At 33.3% G+C, this 19,127-nt stretch overlaps 1 protein-coding gene across 4 annotated transcripts in view; it reads right to left on the bottom strand.

Moving 5' to 3' along the window:
- The window catches only part of SLC38A11 (solute carrier family 38 member 11), a 69,108-nt gene extending 51,336 nt beyond the window's left edge, over window positions 1-17,772 (bottom strand). The window contains exons 1-7 of one of the 4 annotated variants that reach the window (XM_074303248.1): window positions 17,685-17,768; window positions 14,222-14,310; window positions 13,217-13,280; window positions 12,636-12,756; window positions 11,053-11,127; window positions 5,127-5,261; window positions 2,964-3,029 (exon numbers count right to left, since the gene is read on the bottom strand). In XM_074303248.1, coding sequence (XP_074159349.1) covers window positions 2,964-3,029; window positions 5,127-5,261; window positions 11,053-11,127; window positions 12,636-12,756; window positions 13,217-13,279 — 460 coding nt within the window. In that variant the 5' untranslated portion in view covers window position 13,280; window positions 14,222-14,310; window positions 17,685-17,768. Of the gene's footprint in view, window positions 1-2,963; window positions 3,030-5,126; window positions 5,262-11,052; window positions 11,128-12,635; window positions 12,757-13,216; window positions 13,281-14,221; window positions 14,311-17,684 lie in introns of all 4 variants that reach the window. The other 3 variants (XM_074303246.1, XM_074303250.1, XM_074303249.1) reach the window with 3 other exon arrangements.
- Between the last annotated feature and the right edge of the window lie 1,355 nt (window positions 17,773-19,127).

Raw genomic sequence — 19,127 nt, 5'->3', positions numbered from 1 at the left:
GCAGAATTTATATAGTCTTTGGATGCTTCAAGCATGGTCAATAGAGCCTCAAGTTATAATAAAACTGTTTTGAACATTTAAATAAGGAAATGATATAGTCATAGTCAACCTTGCACAATGGATTCCAGGATCCCTTCAATGCTGAGATGGATAGAAGAGACAGTCGGTTACTGCATTACTCCCTTGGGGATAGTAGACGCTTTCAGACTTCTCTTTGTCAGTTCTATAGTCCTTCAAGTTCATGAGCTACTTAGTCAATAAACTGAGATCTACATTATACACTTCAACAACAATACTATATGACGATATATTCTGATGGAAATGGATATCTTCAACATAGAGAAGAGCTAATCCAATTCCAATTGATCAATGATGGACAGAATCATCTATACCCAGAGAAGGAACTCTGGGAAATGAGTGTAAACTGTGAGCATTTTTTTGTTTTTCTCCCCAGGTTATTTTTACCTTCCAAATCCAATCCTTCCTTTGCAACAACAACAACAACAAAATTCGGTTCTGCACATATATACTGTACATGGATATACTATAACATATTTAATATGTATGGGAAAGACTGCCATCTAGGGGAGGGGGTGGAGGGAAGGAGGGGAAAAATTCGGAACAGAAGGGAGTACAAGGGATAATGTTGTAAAAAATTACCTATACATATGTACTGTCAAAAATGTTATAATTATAAAATTAATTTTAAAAATACTTTAAAAAAAATAAACTGAGATCTACCCAGAGTTTCTCTCCCCTAATTTTGCCTAGGTACTCCATGTCAGAGAGGCTTCTCTATTTTTCACTTGCCTTCAGATAAGGAAACTTTAACCTTCAGGACTGACAACTGTAACCCAAATTCACTAATAAATAGTGCTGAAGTTAAAATGGATTGTTGACCCCTGGGCTCAGGTGACACATTTTATAAATAAAAGTTGGATGGAGGATTGGAGGAGGCATATAATGAAAAAGTTTTCTTGTCTAGGATAATATGGTCAATCAACTAAAAACATTTATTAAATATATATTAAGTCCTTGGTACTCTACTAGGTAAAGTTGTATGACCAGAGATAAGCTATCTTAGTTTCCTCTTCTGTAAATTAGAGGGACTATTTACTTATATCTCAGTAAAGTACTTGGTTAACTATCTTATAAAATATGATATAAAATTAACTATTGTTTATTTCTGAAATGTATCAAAATCATTTTTAATATTTTACTGCATCTGGATGTCTATAAGCAATGTGATAATTTCTTATGCTACTTAGGACCAGACCTATATAATTTCTTTGGTAGAGGGAAATTGATAAGAATATTCTCTCTAGCAATGGTAGTTTCTCTAAATTTATAGTTTTAACTTTCTAAGTTGTCTTGGTTATTGAGAATACTTTAACTGACTTGCCCAGGATCACACAACCAGTATATGTAAGAAATGGACTTGAACCAAGATGTTTTTGACTCTGAAGGCAGCTCTTTATTCACCATATCATGATGTCTCTTATGGATAAGATGTATAAATAAAGGCTGGATGACAGCAGTTAGGCAGACACAAAACTAGTTAAATAAATGTATCTACAAGATTAACAGCTGGATGTTAATTTTATGAAGTTTTCTAGTGATAATGCTGTAGAGCTGTCCTCAGCCAGTCTTACTCAATATTTTAAATGGATGATTTGAAAACCTATGCCATGCTTATCAACATAGGAGATGATACAAAAATAAGGAGCATAGTTAACTTCTTTGATGACAGAATCAGGAGCCATGCATATTTTATAGTGTAGAACATTGGAGTAAAACTAATAAGTTGAAATTTAGGGGGGCACATGTGAACTATTACATTTAGGGTTCAAATAATCAATTGCCCCTAAACAGGACTGGAGAAATTTGGATGAATGATAGTTTATGTAATAAATAGAGATTTTAGGTGTGGTGCCTGTAAACTCACTATAACTCAAGAATGGGGAGCTGCTAACAAAACCTAAACAGGATAAAAGTATTTTATTGGAAGGAGGGAGGTAATCCCACTGTACTTTTCATTGATCACATCACATTTACTTTGTGATATTCAATTCTTTTTTTTCCTTTTTTATTATTATAGCTTTTTTATTGACAGAACATATGCATGGGTAATTTTTCAACACCGACCCTTGAAAACACTTCGGTTCCAACTTTTCCTTTCCTTCCTCCAACCCTTCCCCTAGATGGCAGGCAGTCTCATACATTTTAAGTTAAACATGTTAAAGTATATATGATATTCAATTCTGATGATATTTGGAAATTATTTTGACAATTAGAAGGTGACAAGAGGAATATGAGCAGCAGGTCCTGTGAATACTAGTGATGTTTAGCAGGAAGAGAAAATTGGGCATGATGTAGACTGATAGCTGATAGTCATATGGAAGAATGATTAGCATTATTCTGGATAGCTTGCAAGTGATGCAATAGAATCAATGAGTGAGGATTATATTTTGCCTCAATATAAGGAAAAAAAATCTTCCAATTATAGCAATACAAAAATAATAGAAATGACTTCCTTGTAAGGTAAGGAGTTTCTCTGGAAGTGTTCAGACCAGGTAAAAATGCATTCTAGATGCTATTGATCTGCAAGATACAGGAGGTTTGATGAGATGATCTCTAAGGCTCCCTCTAAGAAAATAGAGAGCATGTGAATATATTGTTAGGATCACTGAATATATATATAATACAAAGTATATTTGACTATATGGAAATTTCAAAAGAAAATTACCCTTAATTTACTGAAAATAAATGTATATAAATGTGTAAAGATAAAATGAATGATGTAATGAAGATGAATATTACTATTAGTAAGTATGATTATAGGATGACTAAAAATCTCTATTTTGTGATGGTTTCCCCCAAAAAATCCAACTATCAAATAGATATCAAATATGAATCCATATAAATATAGTCAATAGATAAAAAAATCTTTCATTAGGACTTACCTCCAGGAATTCTTTGAAAAACTTTGCTTAGAGTGTCTCCTGTTATTATGTTATAGCTAATCATTGCTAGAAGCAAAATAAAGATAATATGTTAATTTCAGATATAATTATCAATAATATACTTAATCCTGAGAGGTTCCTCAAAAAAAGTTACTAGTTATATTTGTCATTTCAAAGTGTTTTGTTTTGAGATTTCTTTTTATTTTTGTTTTCAGTTTTGTGAAAATCTTCTTTGATTTTCAGATTTTTCCCTTTCATATTTAGATGGGGGATTGATTTGTTGCTTTTCTATTTTTTTAAGTTACATGCTCAGTTCATTGATTTTTTTCTTTTTTAAAAATGTTAAAAATTTTCTGCCTAAGAATTCCTTTAGCTGTACCCCTTAAATTTTACTATGTTGTCTCATTGTCATTTTCTTTGAAGAAATTTTTCATCATTTCCAAGACTTGTTCTTTTACTCACTAATTCTATGGGATCAAGTTAATCTCCAATTAATTTTAACTAATTTCTTCTTTGATCTTTTTTTGAATATGATTTTGTTGCATTAGTTATTAAACGATGTGTTAAGTATTCTTGCTTTTCTGCATTTGTTTGTGAGATTTTTAAGCCACAACACATGGTCAGTTTTTGTAAATGTACCATGCGTGACACAGAAATATATAAAATCTTTTTTGTTCCCATTCATTGCCAAAGATCTGTCATCTTTACTTTTCTAAAATTCTATCTGAATCTTGAATAGTTTGAAGAACAGTCTGAGGCTGCTTCTTTAATATGGGCATTCTGAAGCTTATTCAGCTAAAATGTATGAATTAAAACTATATACCCAGTATTCAAGATGACCCCAAATTTAAAAAATCTCAAGTCAGAAGATAGATATTAATTATGAAAATAAATGTTAACTTTAGGAGGTATTCATCCTAGGATCCTTTAACTAGTCAGTTCTCTTAGCACACTTAAGATTGTTGAATTCACAAAGATACAACCTATATCACACTGTTAAAAGTATACATATACTGAATTACAGCAATAGCAAAAAAGGGAAAGACATTCTAACTTATTTCCTCATTTGCAAAAACAAGAAAGACTTTTCCTAGAAATTTTATAATCCTTGGCTTTTCTTCTGAGATTTACAGCCATTGTACAACTTGTAAGGTGACTGATATGACATGTTAAAATCACCGATTATATTTGTCATGAAAATAATTAGGAAGAAGCTAAATACTTGTTAGTGACTTTTTAATAAATCTAGTCCACTCAGCCCAACTATCTATGGTGAATTGATTTTACACATTAACAATGAAGAGATTACCATTTCATTATGTTACTACACATAGCAAGGACAATTTACTATAAATTTCAAGTGAGCCAAAGCACATTAAAAATAGACTATTAGTCTTGTAAATGTTTTTCATGAATCATTAAGTTTATAGAAATGTTATTTATTCTTTAATAAACTATTTGATTCTCTTGTTTTCATTTCTCATTTAGTTATCCGTAAGCCTTAGCATATCTGAAATGTAGCACAATACCTGGAACATAGTAGGTACTCAATAAATTTTTGTAGATTTGACTTGTTAGTCTAAGACCCAAGAAGATATACTTTATTCTTGTCACTCTTATTTTTCCCTGAAAGGATTCTCATGAAAATAAAATAGAAGAGGACCAACAAATTAGCAGAATATTCCATTTCTTTTAGTTTCACTAACTTGACTTCCTTTCAGCATGTCCTCTTTGAGATTACTTTCTGAAAGGGACCTTGAAAGGGATAACATCTGACATATTGACACAGGTACAACACTAGCCTCTACATCTGTATAGAAACAGGTCAAATGTCACTGGAACTGCTATTAAAACCCGTATTAACTGAAGAGAATCTCTCACCCAGTACCTGGTAAGTAAGATCTGAAGGAGTTTGGAATAGAGATGGAGATAATATGGGCAAAGAGAGAAATAATAGTGGTCTTCAATTTCCACTTAGAATTATTATCTTAAAAATTACCTAGATAAACAATGTCTCCATTTATTCTTTAAAACATATAGACTACACAATATCCTTAATATTGCTTCATTTTAAGTGTCATTAATTTCAGAGGTAATTGTCACAGTCATGAAAACATTTAACTTTGCTAAAATTGCTAATATTTAACTTTATAGTGGTCTTACCAATGAAAGGATATAAAAATTGTAGAGATGAGAGGAGTAGATACCCTGAAAAGCCAAATGTTTTATGAACCAAAGACTGATAGCTATCTGTTCCAGAAAGGGCTCCTCCTTTTATCAATAAAACAAGGGAAAAGTCTGTTAAGAAAACAAACAGGCTATGCATGAGATTATATATTGAATGCAAAGATTTTTTTGTTTAAATTTAAATTATTCTGGAAGAAAAATGCTAATTTATGATGCCAGTTTAGATTGAGATGACAACAAAAACAAATGTTAACTAGATCACTGTTAAGGAATTAAATTGATAAGGAATGAGTTTCTTTTTAGGATGCCATGACTTTCTAATGCTGCTGTTTTTCCATGAACTTTTTCCATTCTAGGGATAAATAGGCTCAAAGAATTAGTGCATTGACCTGAATAGAAGGTAAGACCCTGTAGTGAATACCAGGAATTGCATTTTCAGTTCTTATACTGACTTTCTGCAATTTTGGAAAATTCTCACATTATTATCTGACTCATTTCCTCATTTTTATAATATATATAAGCAAAATTATATGAAAACTAAATTAAAAAACCATGCAGCACATTGTTCCTATTTTTTTCTCAAGGCAACAGACAAAATATGATTAGGAAAAGTATACACTTGGCCTCATAGAATAAAAAGACAACTCCAGCAATTCTGTATTATAGTTATTAAGTAAACACAAAGAAACATTTCTATAATATTTTATTTACAGCCTTTGAATCCTCTCTGAGAGGATCAATCTTGGGTGAAATATATAGAACATAAATGGTTTAAAATGTGATATCCCTAGTCATATCAATTTTCCAAACCATTAAATGTGCTTCTGAATACATTTAAATGTGTTTTTTAAGCTATGAAGTTTACCATATTCTTAGTTCTAAAGGAAAACAAATATTGGTAACATGAATAAATGGAATTTCTCTACTAATGGGCTGATCATAGCATGAAGGTGATTGTAGGCTCTGAAAGACTATGCCAGTGGGGAATTAGTTGTGCAAGGCCCTAAAGTGGCCCTCATATGACAAGGCAACCTGGGATTGTGGAAAGTTTGAATGATTTTGAGTCATAGAATTTTGGGGTCACTTAAGTCACTTACTAGATATGTGACCTTGGATAATCCATTCATTTTAGGGGGGCCCTCATATTTACTGTATTAATGAAAATATTGGATTGATGATTTCTAAGTTGTTTCCATTTCTGAACACTGACCAATGTCTGGTATGAAAAAACTAGTTTAAGTTTGGAGAATCAGATTTAACATCATCAGAAGCTTAGCTACTGTTGACATATCCATCTATATCTATGCCTATAATTATATCTATAGTTATGTTATGTTTAATACACAGGAATCTCTTGAAACCATGTATCAAAGTATGGTGAGTTTACAATTGATATCCAAAGGAGTACCTTAATTGGTTAAACACACACACACACACACACACACACACACACACATATATATATATATATATATATATATATATATATATATATACACACATGCTCTGAAGTTCAGGTATGAAAATAATTAATATTCATTTAGAAGCTTTATTATAATCAAATTTTAATCCCTATGTAATTATGATTTGAGTTATGCTATGCCCATGAATATATGTAAATATATATTTTATATATATATATCAAATGTTATTAATCCAGGAAATGCTTACTTCAATCATTACATGTGCATATATTTTTGATGTAACCAACAAACAAGGGAAATAAAAATCATCACTGTCCATTTTTACCTTCAAATACAGTTTAAAACATCTTATAAACAGAGGAACAGGGCAGAGACAAACCACTTGTCTGGCTGAACATCCTCATTAAAGGCTTAAAATAGACTTAACAAGTCTGGAAGCAAACCACCAGCCAAATTAGAATGTGAAGTTAAAAAGAGAAGAGATATACATTTTTTTCCCTTACTTGCAGACTTGTCTTTAAGAACTCTAGTTAAGAAAGTAGCATTTTTTCACTGAGTAGCATGGTATAACAAGAAAATATAATAGCGTGGAAAGCAAAGGTCAGATAAATGGAACATGGTGAAGAGTATTCAAATGACAATAAATGAAGTGAGAAACAGAAGCAATAGTAAGGTGCTTTTATATTATAGATTCACCATCCAGAAACAGAAATTGGATAGTGAGTTCCAAAAGTAAACCAGAATTTTGTCATAGAGGCATAATATAATAAAGGTGAGGAACTTCAATTATTCAGACATCTACAACTTCTTCTGTGCTAAAAATAGAGCTTCTAAGAAAGTTGTCACTTCTCTTACTTCAACCTTAACAGATAGAGAAAGCAACAAGGGAGTTAAATTTCCAAAGTAGCATGATTAGAACCTTGAGGACAGGTTCATGATAGGATCATAGGATCATGGACTTAAAGCCAAATGGAATTTAAAAGGGTATTTAACACAAGTTTCTTAATTTACAGTTGAGAGAACAGAGGCCCAAGGAGGTTAAATGACTTGACCAAGATAACACAAATAGTAGATATAGGTGAAGGGAAACATAGAGAAGAGAAGGGTTAGAGGAGGACTCAGGACTTTGAGAAAATAGGTTTCAAATAATTCAGAAAGGAAAGGAAGAATCTTATGGTAGAAGATGGAATTCTTCTACTTCAGATAATGTTGGTTTGAAAGGGATATTATGTTCTCATATACAAACACAAATAATTCTAATGAGGAAGAAAAGGAGACAATGTTTTAATGAGACTGTTCTAGCTAATCTCGGAATTCAATGACTAACTCTGGTTTTTAAAAATCCATATATAGAAATTGGAAACAAGGACAAGTAATTGAGTTTGACTACAAAGGCAACCTTGATCCTTTAAAACTATTAGGAATGCTAAATTCCAGAACAACTTGAAACCTCAAGTGAATGTTAAGGACAATTAAAGAATTATTTTAAGCTATATTAAACACAAAAGAAAAATCAAAGGAAGATTAGTAGGAGCACTGAGTTAATGGAATAATGATAATATATAACTGAGAAAAGACAGAAATTCTAAGTTTAAGATTGACCCTGTATTGTTTTCTTATTAATGCTATTTAAAATGAATTGTTTTTGTTTTATAATTGCTTGAGTCATGGTTCTTTGTCTCTGAATTTGGTTCAGAATTCAGTTGGTCTATAATAGATTAAGTTTAGATATCCAGCTACCCTGCTAATCACTGATCTTTTTTGCCTCAAGAAATTTAGCTGACCTTGGGGGATGCATCTTTTTACCATCAAGCCATCCTACAAGGATGTCTGATTTACTATACAAAAAAATGCAACTGGACTCCAATAATGAGTACTTTGTAGTCTCACAAGGGAATAAAGGTCATTGCTAACCCCCATTACCAAACTTCCAATAAATCACATTATTCCTTGAATTTCAGTTTGTAACCAGTTATGTTGTGCTCCATCCCATAATGTCATCCACCTTATTCCACTCTTTGTTTTGTACTCACCAAAACCTATAAAAGAGGAACTGTCCTTTGGTTCAAGGTCTTTATTGACAGGCAGCATGCTTCTGTTAATAAATGTCATCTTGCTGGGAGAATTGCCTCAATTTACTCTCTTGTTAAATTTCATTTCTGATAGTATTTAACTTCTATTTTTATTTCTATTCTCTCTATCAAGAAAGATGATCTTCAGTTTATAAAATATAAACAAAAACAGTCAGCCGGGAATGGAATCCAAGTTAAGTAAGAATATGGCAAGAGATTCTTAACATCTCTTACTTATTTAAGGACACCAGATTTGTACCAAATGAATGCTAGGTTGTGGAAAGAATCTGTGGATATGACTATTAAACCACTTTTTGTAAATATTACTTGGAAAGATGTAGATAATAGAAGTGCTGCCATAATGGGAAAAAAGCAAATATGGTTCTAGTTATCCAAAAGGAGGAAGAAGGTATTTCCTTTAAACTATAGGTCAGTGGGGCTTAAGGTTCTTAGGAGGGAAAATTAAAATATATTATTGAAACAATATTTTGGCAGCATTCAGAAATAGAATGGAGTAATTAATATGTGTTCACATAAGTTAATCAAGGCTATAACAAACTAAAAGATCCTGTTATAACTGGATTTCAGTCAGTAAGTAATTTGAGTCTATTACAATATCCTTGTATGTATATGATGAAATGATATGGACTGATTGCTAATACATTTAAGTGGATTAGGAACTAATTAATGAGAGGACATAGAGAATGATGAGCACTGGTAATGTGAACCTAATTAAACTTAGAAGAATGGTAGTAGAAGGATCATTATTCTCCTTTTACAGATAAGACCCTAAAACTTAAAGAGTCTAAGGGACTCCTCCAAGATGTGCTTGGTATTGTAAATAGATGGAATTGCAGTCAGACGACATAGGTCTTCTGTTCTTTGATAGTTATGTGACCTTGAGCCTGTGGAAGCAGTTGAACTAGGAGATGTAAATAATTGCCTCCTGTTCTAAAATTCTGTGATTCTGTAACTACACTGTAAGTAGAAAAAGTGAGAAGTAAACCCAATACCTTATGACTCTAAGCACCTCACAGAAAGTAAAATGAGAAAAGTATTCTAGATCCATTTTTCTTTCATTTAATTACTACTGTAAAAATACATGTAACATCTTAATGGAGTTGCTAATAGTTTGAGCTAAGCCTTTGTAATACTGGTATTATTCATTTTAAGAGGCAGTTCTGGGGGTAGTGAGGCTCTGGAGTTAGGATGACCTGACTTCAAATGTGATCTCAGATACATGACATTAGCTGTGTGATCTTGAGCAAGTCACTTAACTCCACTTGCCTTGCCCCAACCCCCCAAGAGGTAATTCTGACTCCTCTAAAAAGTGAATGAACAGAAGTGAATTTATGCACAATCTGAACTTTGTTTGGCTTCTATGTATTTGTTATGCACATTATATTTCAATGTCCTCAAATAAGGCATAAGTAAATATACCTAGGAAGAAATTAATTACTTAACAACACAAAGGTACTGGGAAGCCGGAAATTAAAAATCACTAGAGGAAATCCTTTAGGAAATTGGATGAGAAAGATTAAATACATCCAGTATTTTGGTTAAATTTATGATTAAATGCAAGAAATAATTCTGGAGATTATGCAAATGAAATGGGGCTACAGAGCAAAAGTTGCAAAAAGTGATGAACTGGGAAGATCTTGAAGGTGGGGAGAGGCTTGCTGGCTTTTGAGAGGTTTCTTTTTTCCCCTAATCCTTTCTCCATTTAATCTTCACCCATGTGCTTTATTTGCTACTCCTCCAGCAAATGGAAGAAAATAGGTTAAAGTGTATACATTGGAAAGTATCATTAGAAGTGGTGGTAAGAAGAGAAAAAAGGGTGAGTTATGAAGTTTAGGTTTGGAAAGACATGAGGCACTCTTTCTAGGAACTGGGGAAAGGATAATAGATGGAAGTAATTTAAGGGAAAAAAGGAGAGAAGAAATAGAAATTATCAGGAAATTCTGAATTTCTGAAATTCAGGACAGGCTCATTAACAGTATGCACATTGTAGGAAGAAAAAACTTAACTAATAATTAAGCATCTGTGTTTAAGTAACTCCTGCACAGATGGTGGACAGGCCCATTAATTCTGAATGCATTATACTCTGTTAATGATTTTATGAAGGAGACCAATGTACACTTCCTGTTTCTATCCTTCATTCTTTAACCAAACCTTAAAAAAATTGACCTGCCACTTTCTCCAAAAATGAAACAGAAACATGAAAGGGTTTGAAATAAGGTCAATATAATGATAATCAGCCTTTGATAATCAGAGTTTTGGATTAATAATGGAAATAAATGCCCCTAAATATTGCCAACATAATATCCCCAAATCCAAATGCAGATATTCTCTGAAACTATTCAAGTAGTAGTGATGACTAGGCAAGGAATTACAAGAATACTCTACCTGTCACATAAGCGACCCACAATAAAAGCAGTATCCCTAAAGGAAGACCAGCTTGGTGCATTGAATAAGGTAACCCTGAGGAAAAAAGAAAACAAATACCCCCATTGATTAAACATGCAGTAGCTCTTTCATATTCAGGTTATTTGTGCTAATTTTGTACTATAGGTTTCAGTGGTAGCATTATAGCACCATATACTACTGTCATCTGACAAATGTTAATTTGCATATTGAGTTTGGAAGTAGAACAAAGTTCAATAGATACTGAAGATGAACTAAAGAAGCATCAAATAAAAAAAGATACTGAATATTGGCAAATAATGGTTTCTTTGAGTATGGGTGAAATGAAAATTAAGACAAACTAGAAAATGTGCTGTGTATTAAAATAAGTTAATATGTGTACATAAAATGTATACAGTCTAGTGTAATAGAAAGATCACTCAATTTTGGAGTCAGTCTCAACTTTGCTTCTTTGTACCTGTGTGAATCTGTAAGTTCTTTAAATGAGCAAATTGGACCTATCTATCTCATCTCTAGGATCCAATGATGCTAGTAAACTTTTGATTTTCAGAAATGTGTGAAGATGATTAAAAAAAAAAAACAAGAAAAAGCAAAATTGCAGTTATAGCTTGGAAAATAACTGATTGGATAATTCAATCTAGCAAAAATTGTTTTCGGTCAATGAGTTTTCTTTTTTGCTCTTTTCTGAGCTATGCATTTTCTAACACTGTGGAAGACAGTTTGGAAAACACAATGACTTTTACTTTACTATAAGGATAAAAATCTATGTAGTTCAAGAAAAGCTTTTATCTACTTATTTATTGGGGAAAAAACTTTAAAAACTAATTTCTTTAAGCTTAGATAGTGTTTATTTTGAAGTAAAGTTTAAAATAGTATTTTTTTTTTTTTTTTGCTAAAGCAATTGGGATTAAGTGACTTGCCTAGAGTCACACAGCTAGGCAGTGTAAGTATCTGAGGTCAAATTTGAACTCAGGTCTTCCTGGTGCTCTATCCATTGCACCACTTAGTTGCCCCCCAAAATTCATTTTTTAGACAAAGCATAATCTGCAGAAATATGCTTGTAAAATATCATAATAATTTTATATCTATAAGAAGTGTTAAAATATTACATTTTTTCCATTTTCCCTAAAATGTTTACTTTTGTAGTGACAGTATTTCCTTCACAACTTTATAATTTATGGTGATTTTTCAGTCCCATAAAGATTCTTATAGAACAAAAACAATGACTGTTAAATGCAGAATGGGAAAAAAAAAGTATTAATTGATATCATAGCTCACTGTTCAAAACCTTTAAAAAATAGGATCAGAACCTAACAGTCCTTTAAGTTACCATCTTATACCATCCCAGGAGAGAACACTAACCACTAGTCAGTAGAACATCAACATAAAATTCGTCTTACTTTGGCAGAGATGAAATTGCCAAATTATTCATTCATATACATGAAAAATATTTAAGAAAGAATAGCTAATTTCATAATATTTGAATTATAGTTTCAAAATAATATTATCTTTCAAAATATGACCATATATGCTTAGAGCAAGATTAGAATTTAAAATACCCTTACCTATTATTCCTGATCCTATGATTGAGTTGACAACATTAAAAATAGCAGAGGACTGACGATAATTTCCCTTTTCTTTTTGTTTATGTTCAGAAACCAGAGCTTCCTTGTCCTCTAGATCTCTCTAATTCAATTAGACAAGATTGGTGTTAAGCAAAAGTCCAAGAAGGAAAAAGAAAAGTGACGGACAATATTATTAATGATAAAAAAGATTATAAAACAAATGTCATGATGATAATGATAATAACAAGTATAACTGAAGGACATTTCATAAATATCACTCCCCATTCCTATTCCCGAAATTGACATCGGATCCCACAAAGAGCAGGGCTGGCACCTGGTTAAATAGCCTGGTCAAATGGACCGAAGCAATAAATGTGACTTTGTTCAGTGATTAAGGACATTTTTCTGATGTTACAAATCTTTTGTCAACAGGAAGAAAAGCATGAGACAAATTTTTTCTTGGGAAGTGAAATGAGTTTCTTAAAACTCAAGAGGAAGTTCTGAAACTCGGGTAGATTAAGCTTTCCAGGATCACTCTTTCTTTGCCCAGCCCATCCGTAATCCGCACATCCCCAGGTTACCTTCAGTGAAATGCAAGGTCGCTGTCCCTGGTAGCCCATTGATGCAGATGTGACCAGGTTCATGCTGGAGAGGGAGGCACATCGGTCAAATGCTTGGAGCCCCGGTCTGCCTTTGCCCCAGCCCCTGCAGCCGCCTCCTCCTACAGCCACTCCCCCATCCCACATGACAATTTTCCAAACTATTGGGCATCCAGAGCAAAAACCTTAGGAGACTGTTCCCTTTCACCTCACGGGGGCCCCCTGGCACGACGCATTCTGTGAGGCAGACTGCGAAAAGTGAGCCGTTTCTCTTTGGCTCAGCAGTCCCGAGGGAGCAATTTTTAGCCAAACGCCTTTTCCGTTGGATTTCTCCTTTTGGAGATGGTGTTTCTATCTTTAGGGCAGCACCTATTTTCTCAATAAGAAAGGGTTATTCTTGCCCCCAGGCTTTTAGTGGCAAGGAACAGCTTGTTCTGTTGTCTCTCTACTCTCTGACTCCTTTGAGTAGAAACTGATAGGCTGATAAGAGTCTACTCCTGTTCTGGTTTCCTTTGTTCTGATTACTAGGTAGGAAAGTAGAGGGGCTGCAAGAAAGCTTCACTTTGTTCCTCCTGATTTGCCACTTGTGTCCATCATCTTTCCAACCCAAACACCTTTGCCCTTTAACTTTCCCTTTCTGACTCCTCCAGACGCCCATAGAGATTAAGTTTGTAATTTGCAATTGGAAAATGGGGATTATGGATGAGAGGGTTAAAAAGCTTCCTGCAAATGACTATAATAATTTTTGTGAATATGAAAGTAAAAGTTTGCAAAACATTTCCTCCCTTCATAATAGCCTTGGAAGGGAAGCAGTGAAATGATTATCATTTGCATTTTACAGATTAAAAAAAAAATAAGAGATTGACCTCAGCTAATATGACTAATACCAGAGTGCCTGTATCCAAACCTCCTATCTCCAAGTCCTTGATTGCTTTCCAAACAGCATTCATTGGAGTAAAAAGAATAGCAAATTTGGAATTAAAATACCTGAGTTTGGATCTAATACATCTATTTGCTCCTTGAATGACCTCAGGCACTTAAAGAGTTTCTATGGCATGGTGGGTAAAATTGTTGGACTTGAAAATCAAAATGACCTTAGTTAAAAATCTGTCTTAAATACTAGCATTATGTCTCTAGTCAAGTCACTTAACCTTTTTGACACTTAGTTTCATTGGTTAATCAAGGACCTCAAAGATTTTTTGAAAGGCTCAAATTAAAGTATGACCTGAAAGCTTTATATAAAAAATGAATAATTAAACCCTCAGGGTCTCAGTTTTTTCAACTGCAAAATAGGAGACTAATAATAATAGTGCTTACTTCAAAAACTGATTATGAAAAAAAAATTAAAGCTGACTGGGAGGAGCAAATTAGATAATGTATATAGGCCACTTTGCAAACCTTAAAGGATTATATTAAACAAGATATTATACTTTCCAAGTCTCCTCATTTTTAAAGCTTCGTTTTGCTTTGTTCATTCACGACTAACTCAATGTGAGCCTGTGTAAGGTTTCTTGGCAAAGATACTGGAGTGATTTGCTGTTTCCTTCTCCAGTTCATTTTAAAGATGAGGAATGGAGGCAAATAGTCCTAAGTGATTTGCCAAAGATCACAGTTTCTAAGTGTCTGAGGCCAGATGTGAAGTTATGAAGATGAGTCTTATACATCTAGATGCTAAAATACAATGAAAGAAGTACTGTTATCAGTGCTCATTGGACTTTACCAATATTGTCAAAAAGTTGATTGAGCCTTAGATTGTACCATAGAAAGCTTTACAAAAAGTTTGAGGTTTAAGAGGGTGTGTCACGTCCTAAGCAACAAGTAGAGTTAGTAAAAGTCTTGGTCCTGAAGAGAAACCATGGGATGTGGGATTTTTAAGGAGATACGGAATATAAAGGAGACAAAACTGTTTATTCTTTATCTTAATCTTCTGGAGATTTTATCTATTTAAAATTATCCATATATAATATTGATTTCTACAATATGTTCATATAGGTAGGTGACCTCTGGAATCCCATTCATACTGAGAGAATAAACTTTCCTTCAATGTTAGAATGAATTTGACTGCTCTAGGATTCAAGTTGTTCATGATAAAGAAGAGCCACAAAAGGCATGATCTTGTTGGAGAAAAAAACATGAGCAGGAAGGTATATAAAAATGAAATATATTCCATATCCTCATATGGTCAATAGGTTACAATGTTTCACAAATGTTATAAGAAAATTCTCCTTTTTTGTTGGTCCCTTCTGCTATTATTTAGCAACTTGAACCCATTTTCAGATCACTTCAAGCCTCTAATGGGTAACATAATTATTTTGTTGGATTTAGAACTTGAAGAAAATTTAGAAAAAGGAATTTCTTTAGAAATGGAAGACAGGAAAAGCCTAGAAAGACTTATATGAACAGATGCTGAATGAAATGAGTAGAACTATAACAGAAAGACTGTATAATGATTAAGTATGATAAACTTGTTTCTTCTCAGCACTAGACTGATCCAAGACAAGACTAACAGGTTTGAGATGGAAAATGGCATCCACATCCCAAGAGAGAACTATGGAAACTGATTGTGGATTGAAGCATACTATTTTCACTTTTAAATTTTTTTTCTTTCTTGTGCTTTTTCCTTTTTGTTCTGAATTTTATTTCACAATATGACTAATATGGAAATATTTTAAAATGAGTGCACATGTATAACCTATATCAGATTGTTTACAGTCTTGGGGAGGAGAGAAAAGGAGAGAGAAAAAATTTGGAACTGAAAATCTTGCAAAAATGAATGTTGAAAATTCTCTTTACTTGTAATTGGAAAAAAGTAAGATACTATTAAGTGGGGGGGAGAGAAGAAATAGAAGACAGATGCTCACGTTTACCCACAAAGTAATCTTTAAGCTCTCAACAGTTTGTATTTATATAGCACTTAAAGATTTATTAATCTTTGAAGCAAATACTACAGCAATCAAATAGAAAAGAAATTAATATTCCCATTTTACAATTTTGCAAATGAAAAGAAATTAAGTGACTTGTCCCAAATCCCACAGCTAGGAAGTATCAGATCTGGAATTTAGGTCTTCTGATTCAAAGACAAAGAGTAAGAATTCGTTAGTATTCAATCAACAAATGGCACAATGACAAAACCTGCATTTCCAATGCTTCTTTTTCCCTGGGCTCATTTTTTAGAAAAATGTCATCACTTTTTTTGTGTCTCTTTTCTGATTCCTTTTAATTTAGTCATTCACAACAGAAAGCAATTACATATCTAATGCATGGCATAGTTGAATTTAGAAGAAAAGAGTATAGATACTAGAGAAAAAGGGGAAGTTGGGGAAAGTAGGAAGCTAGGTGGCCCCACAGATAGAACCCTGGACATGAGGTCAGGAAGACTTGAATTCACATCTGGACTCAAATACCCTTTGCTACATGACCTAGCAAGTTCATTAACCTCAGTTTCAGTTTCCTTAGCTGTAAAATGAAGAAAATAATAGCACTTATCTTCCAGTATTGTTGTAGGGATCAGATGAGGTAATGCTTATAAAATGCTTAGCACAATACATGGTACATAATGGGTGCTTAATAAATGCTTGTTTAAAAAAGTAAAGGTAATCTAAATAGTATCAAGTTAAGAGAAGAGTCCTGAAGTTATGTGACTATATAGATGGTGATTGGGCAGAGAGTCTTGAGAGAGGTAATATTTTAATATGTCTCTTAAGTAGTTGATTAAAAATCACTAATAAAATATTAATGATTAGATGAACTAAAGGACTTCAAAAGCTTCCTACTCAACTTGCCAGAGGCCTGTCCAGTCATAGGCACAAGTAAGGACAGAAGAGAAAAGGATGACAGTATAGATCTCTGGTCTTATTACAGGCCAGAAGGCTTATTCATTCAGACTGGGGAAGTAATATATGGGATTCCAGATGGACTTACTGCTTCTCTCTTTCCTATCTGCATCAACAGCAACAAACATTCAATAAATTCCCATTATGTTTAGAGCCATATTATGCATAGAATACATACTATATATGCCAGATAGACAGAAAAAGACAAATATCATACACCATATAAGTACCAAGTAAGTGACATATACAATAATTGTTGCAGGAATTCAGGGAGGAACTAGCCATAAAAGGAGTGAGATAATAATAATAATTGCTGACATTTATGTAATTCTTTATTGGAAAAGAAAAAAATTATGACACTTAAGCTGGCATTTGAAGGTTCTAGGAATCAGGAAATGGGCACTGTAAGTCTGAATCTACCACTCACTAAGTACATTGTGTGATCTTGGGTTTAACTTAACTTCTTTGAGGTTCAGTTTTGTCATCTGGAAAATGAAAATATTATGTTAGATGACTTCTGAAGCCTTGAAACAATAAACTTCTAGTCACTTCTAGAGTAAAACATGAAAAAGATGGTATTTATATAGCCCTTAAAGTTTGCAAAGCACTTTACATACTGTGAGTGATAGTTCCCAAATCTTCCCAGTTTGGGGGCCTTTCTGAGATCCATAATGCTCATTTGAGATAGCCTGCTTCTGCTCTAGAATTTCTTTTCTATAATCTTCTATGTTTAGGAGCTTCCATGCCCTATTCCTCTAGCCAATGCTAGAGTTTCTCTATCTGTGACATCAGAAATGACAAACCAATAGGAGGCATTTAAGTAAGCACTTGCCATCTCCCCACAAGATTCTTGATTGCATTCTGAAGCTATACTTTTATGGAAGAAAGAAATGACTCAAGCACTCTTTGTGTTAACTAAGAGGAATGGTGAAAGCTTGGAGAAAACTGGACCAAGTTCAGAGCACAGTTTCTAACAAGATATGTATGCCATGCTCCACCTTTTTTCTTCATAGGTCATAGAACCTTACAAGTAGGGCTGGAAGTTACTTCAGAAGGCATCTAGGTCAATCATCTAATTTTTACACACGAGAAAATGAAGGCCCATAGCATGAAAGTTATTTGCCCGAGATTACAGAGGTAATAAGCAGCAGAATGAGAACTTGAATCTAGGATTGTTTTCTCACCCTAGATCCCACATTCTTTCTATTGTAATATACCTTATCTTAACTATTGTTTCGACTTGAATCAGTTAATAGGTATTAAGCACAATTAAGCATATTAAGCAATATGCTAAATGCCAAGCAATAATCTAAGCACTAGGAACAAAATGAGATGAATTAGAGAATCCTTACTTGCAAGGGAATGCACTAAATATCATCATACCTGAATCGTAGTAAATATATCTCCTCTTTGCCCTTATCACTATGTAATATTAGACCCACTACTTAAATCTAAATTCCTCTTCCCTTATTTTTGGTTCCCCACCCCCCACCCCCATACCTACCCTTGACTCTCAATGTCTGTTAGGTCTTATGGTTTCTTTTGTGCAAGTTAAAATTTTGTGCCTATTAAAGGACTAGTGCTTTAAGCATTTAATTGCTTATTTAATTTTTATGTAATACTCCCTAAATTGGAATCTAGGATCTGATACCTGTTAGTAATATAGATATGTCACTTCCACAAGCCTATGCTTCATTCCCTGTAAGTTGAAGATAACTCATTCCTACTTCTCAAGTTTTATGAAGATAAAATAGGATAATTGTAAAAACTTTAAAGTGCTGAACAAATGTAAAGTATGAGTGTTATATTATTGAGACTTTTGGGAGCTGGAGATAGCTTCTAGTTCAAGTTATCATGATGAACTAGAAAATGATGGTAGCCTTCAGCTTCTCTCCCCAAGTAACAAAAGAAAGAATAGGGTACTTTTTTCCCTTCTTTCTGGACTATAAAACCATTTGCAGGTATTCTCATCTTTCCCATCCCCTGATTTTCAGTTTCCTTTTGTGTGTTGGCTGATGCTCCTTGAGGACAGAGACTATATTTCTTTTTTATTAAAGTTT

This window comes from Sminthopsis crassicaudata, chromosome 3 (genome assembly GCF_048593235.1).
Source record: "Sminthopsis crassicaudata isolate SCR6 chromosome 3, ASM4859323v1, whole genome shotgun sequence".
Taxonomy (NCBI): Eukaryota; Metazoa; Chordata; class Mammalia; order Dasyuromorphia; family Dasyuridae; genus Sminthopsis; species Sminthopsis crassicaudata.
Note: the sequence above shows the minus strand (reverse complement) of the source record. Positions and strands in the feature narration are given on the sequence as shown.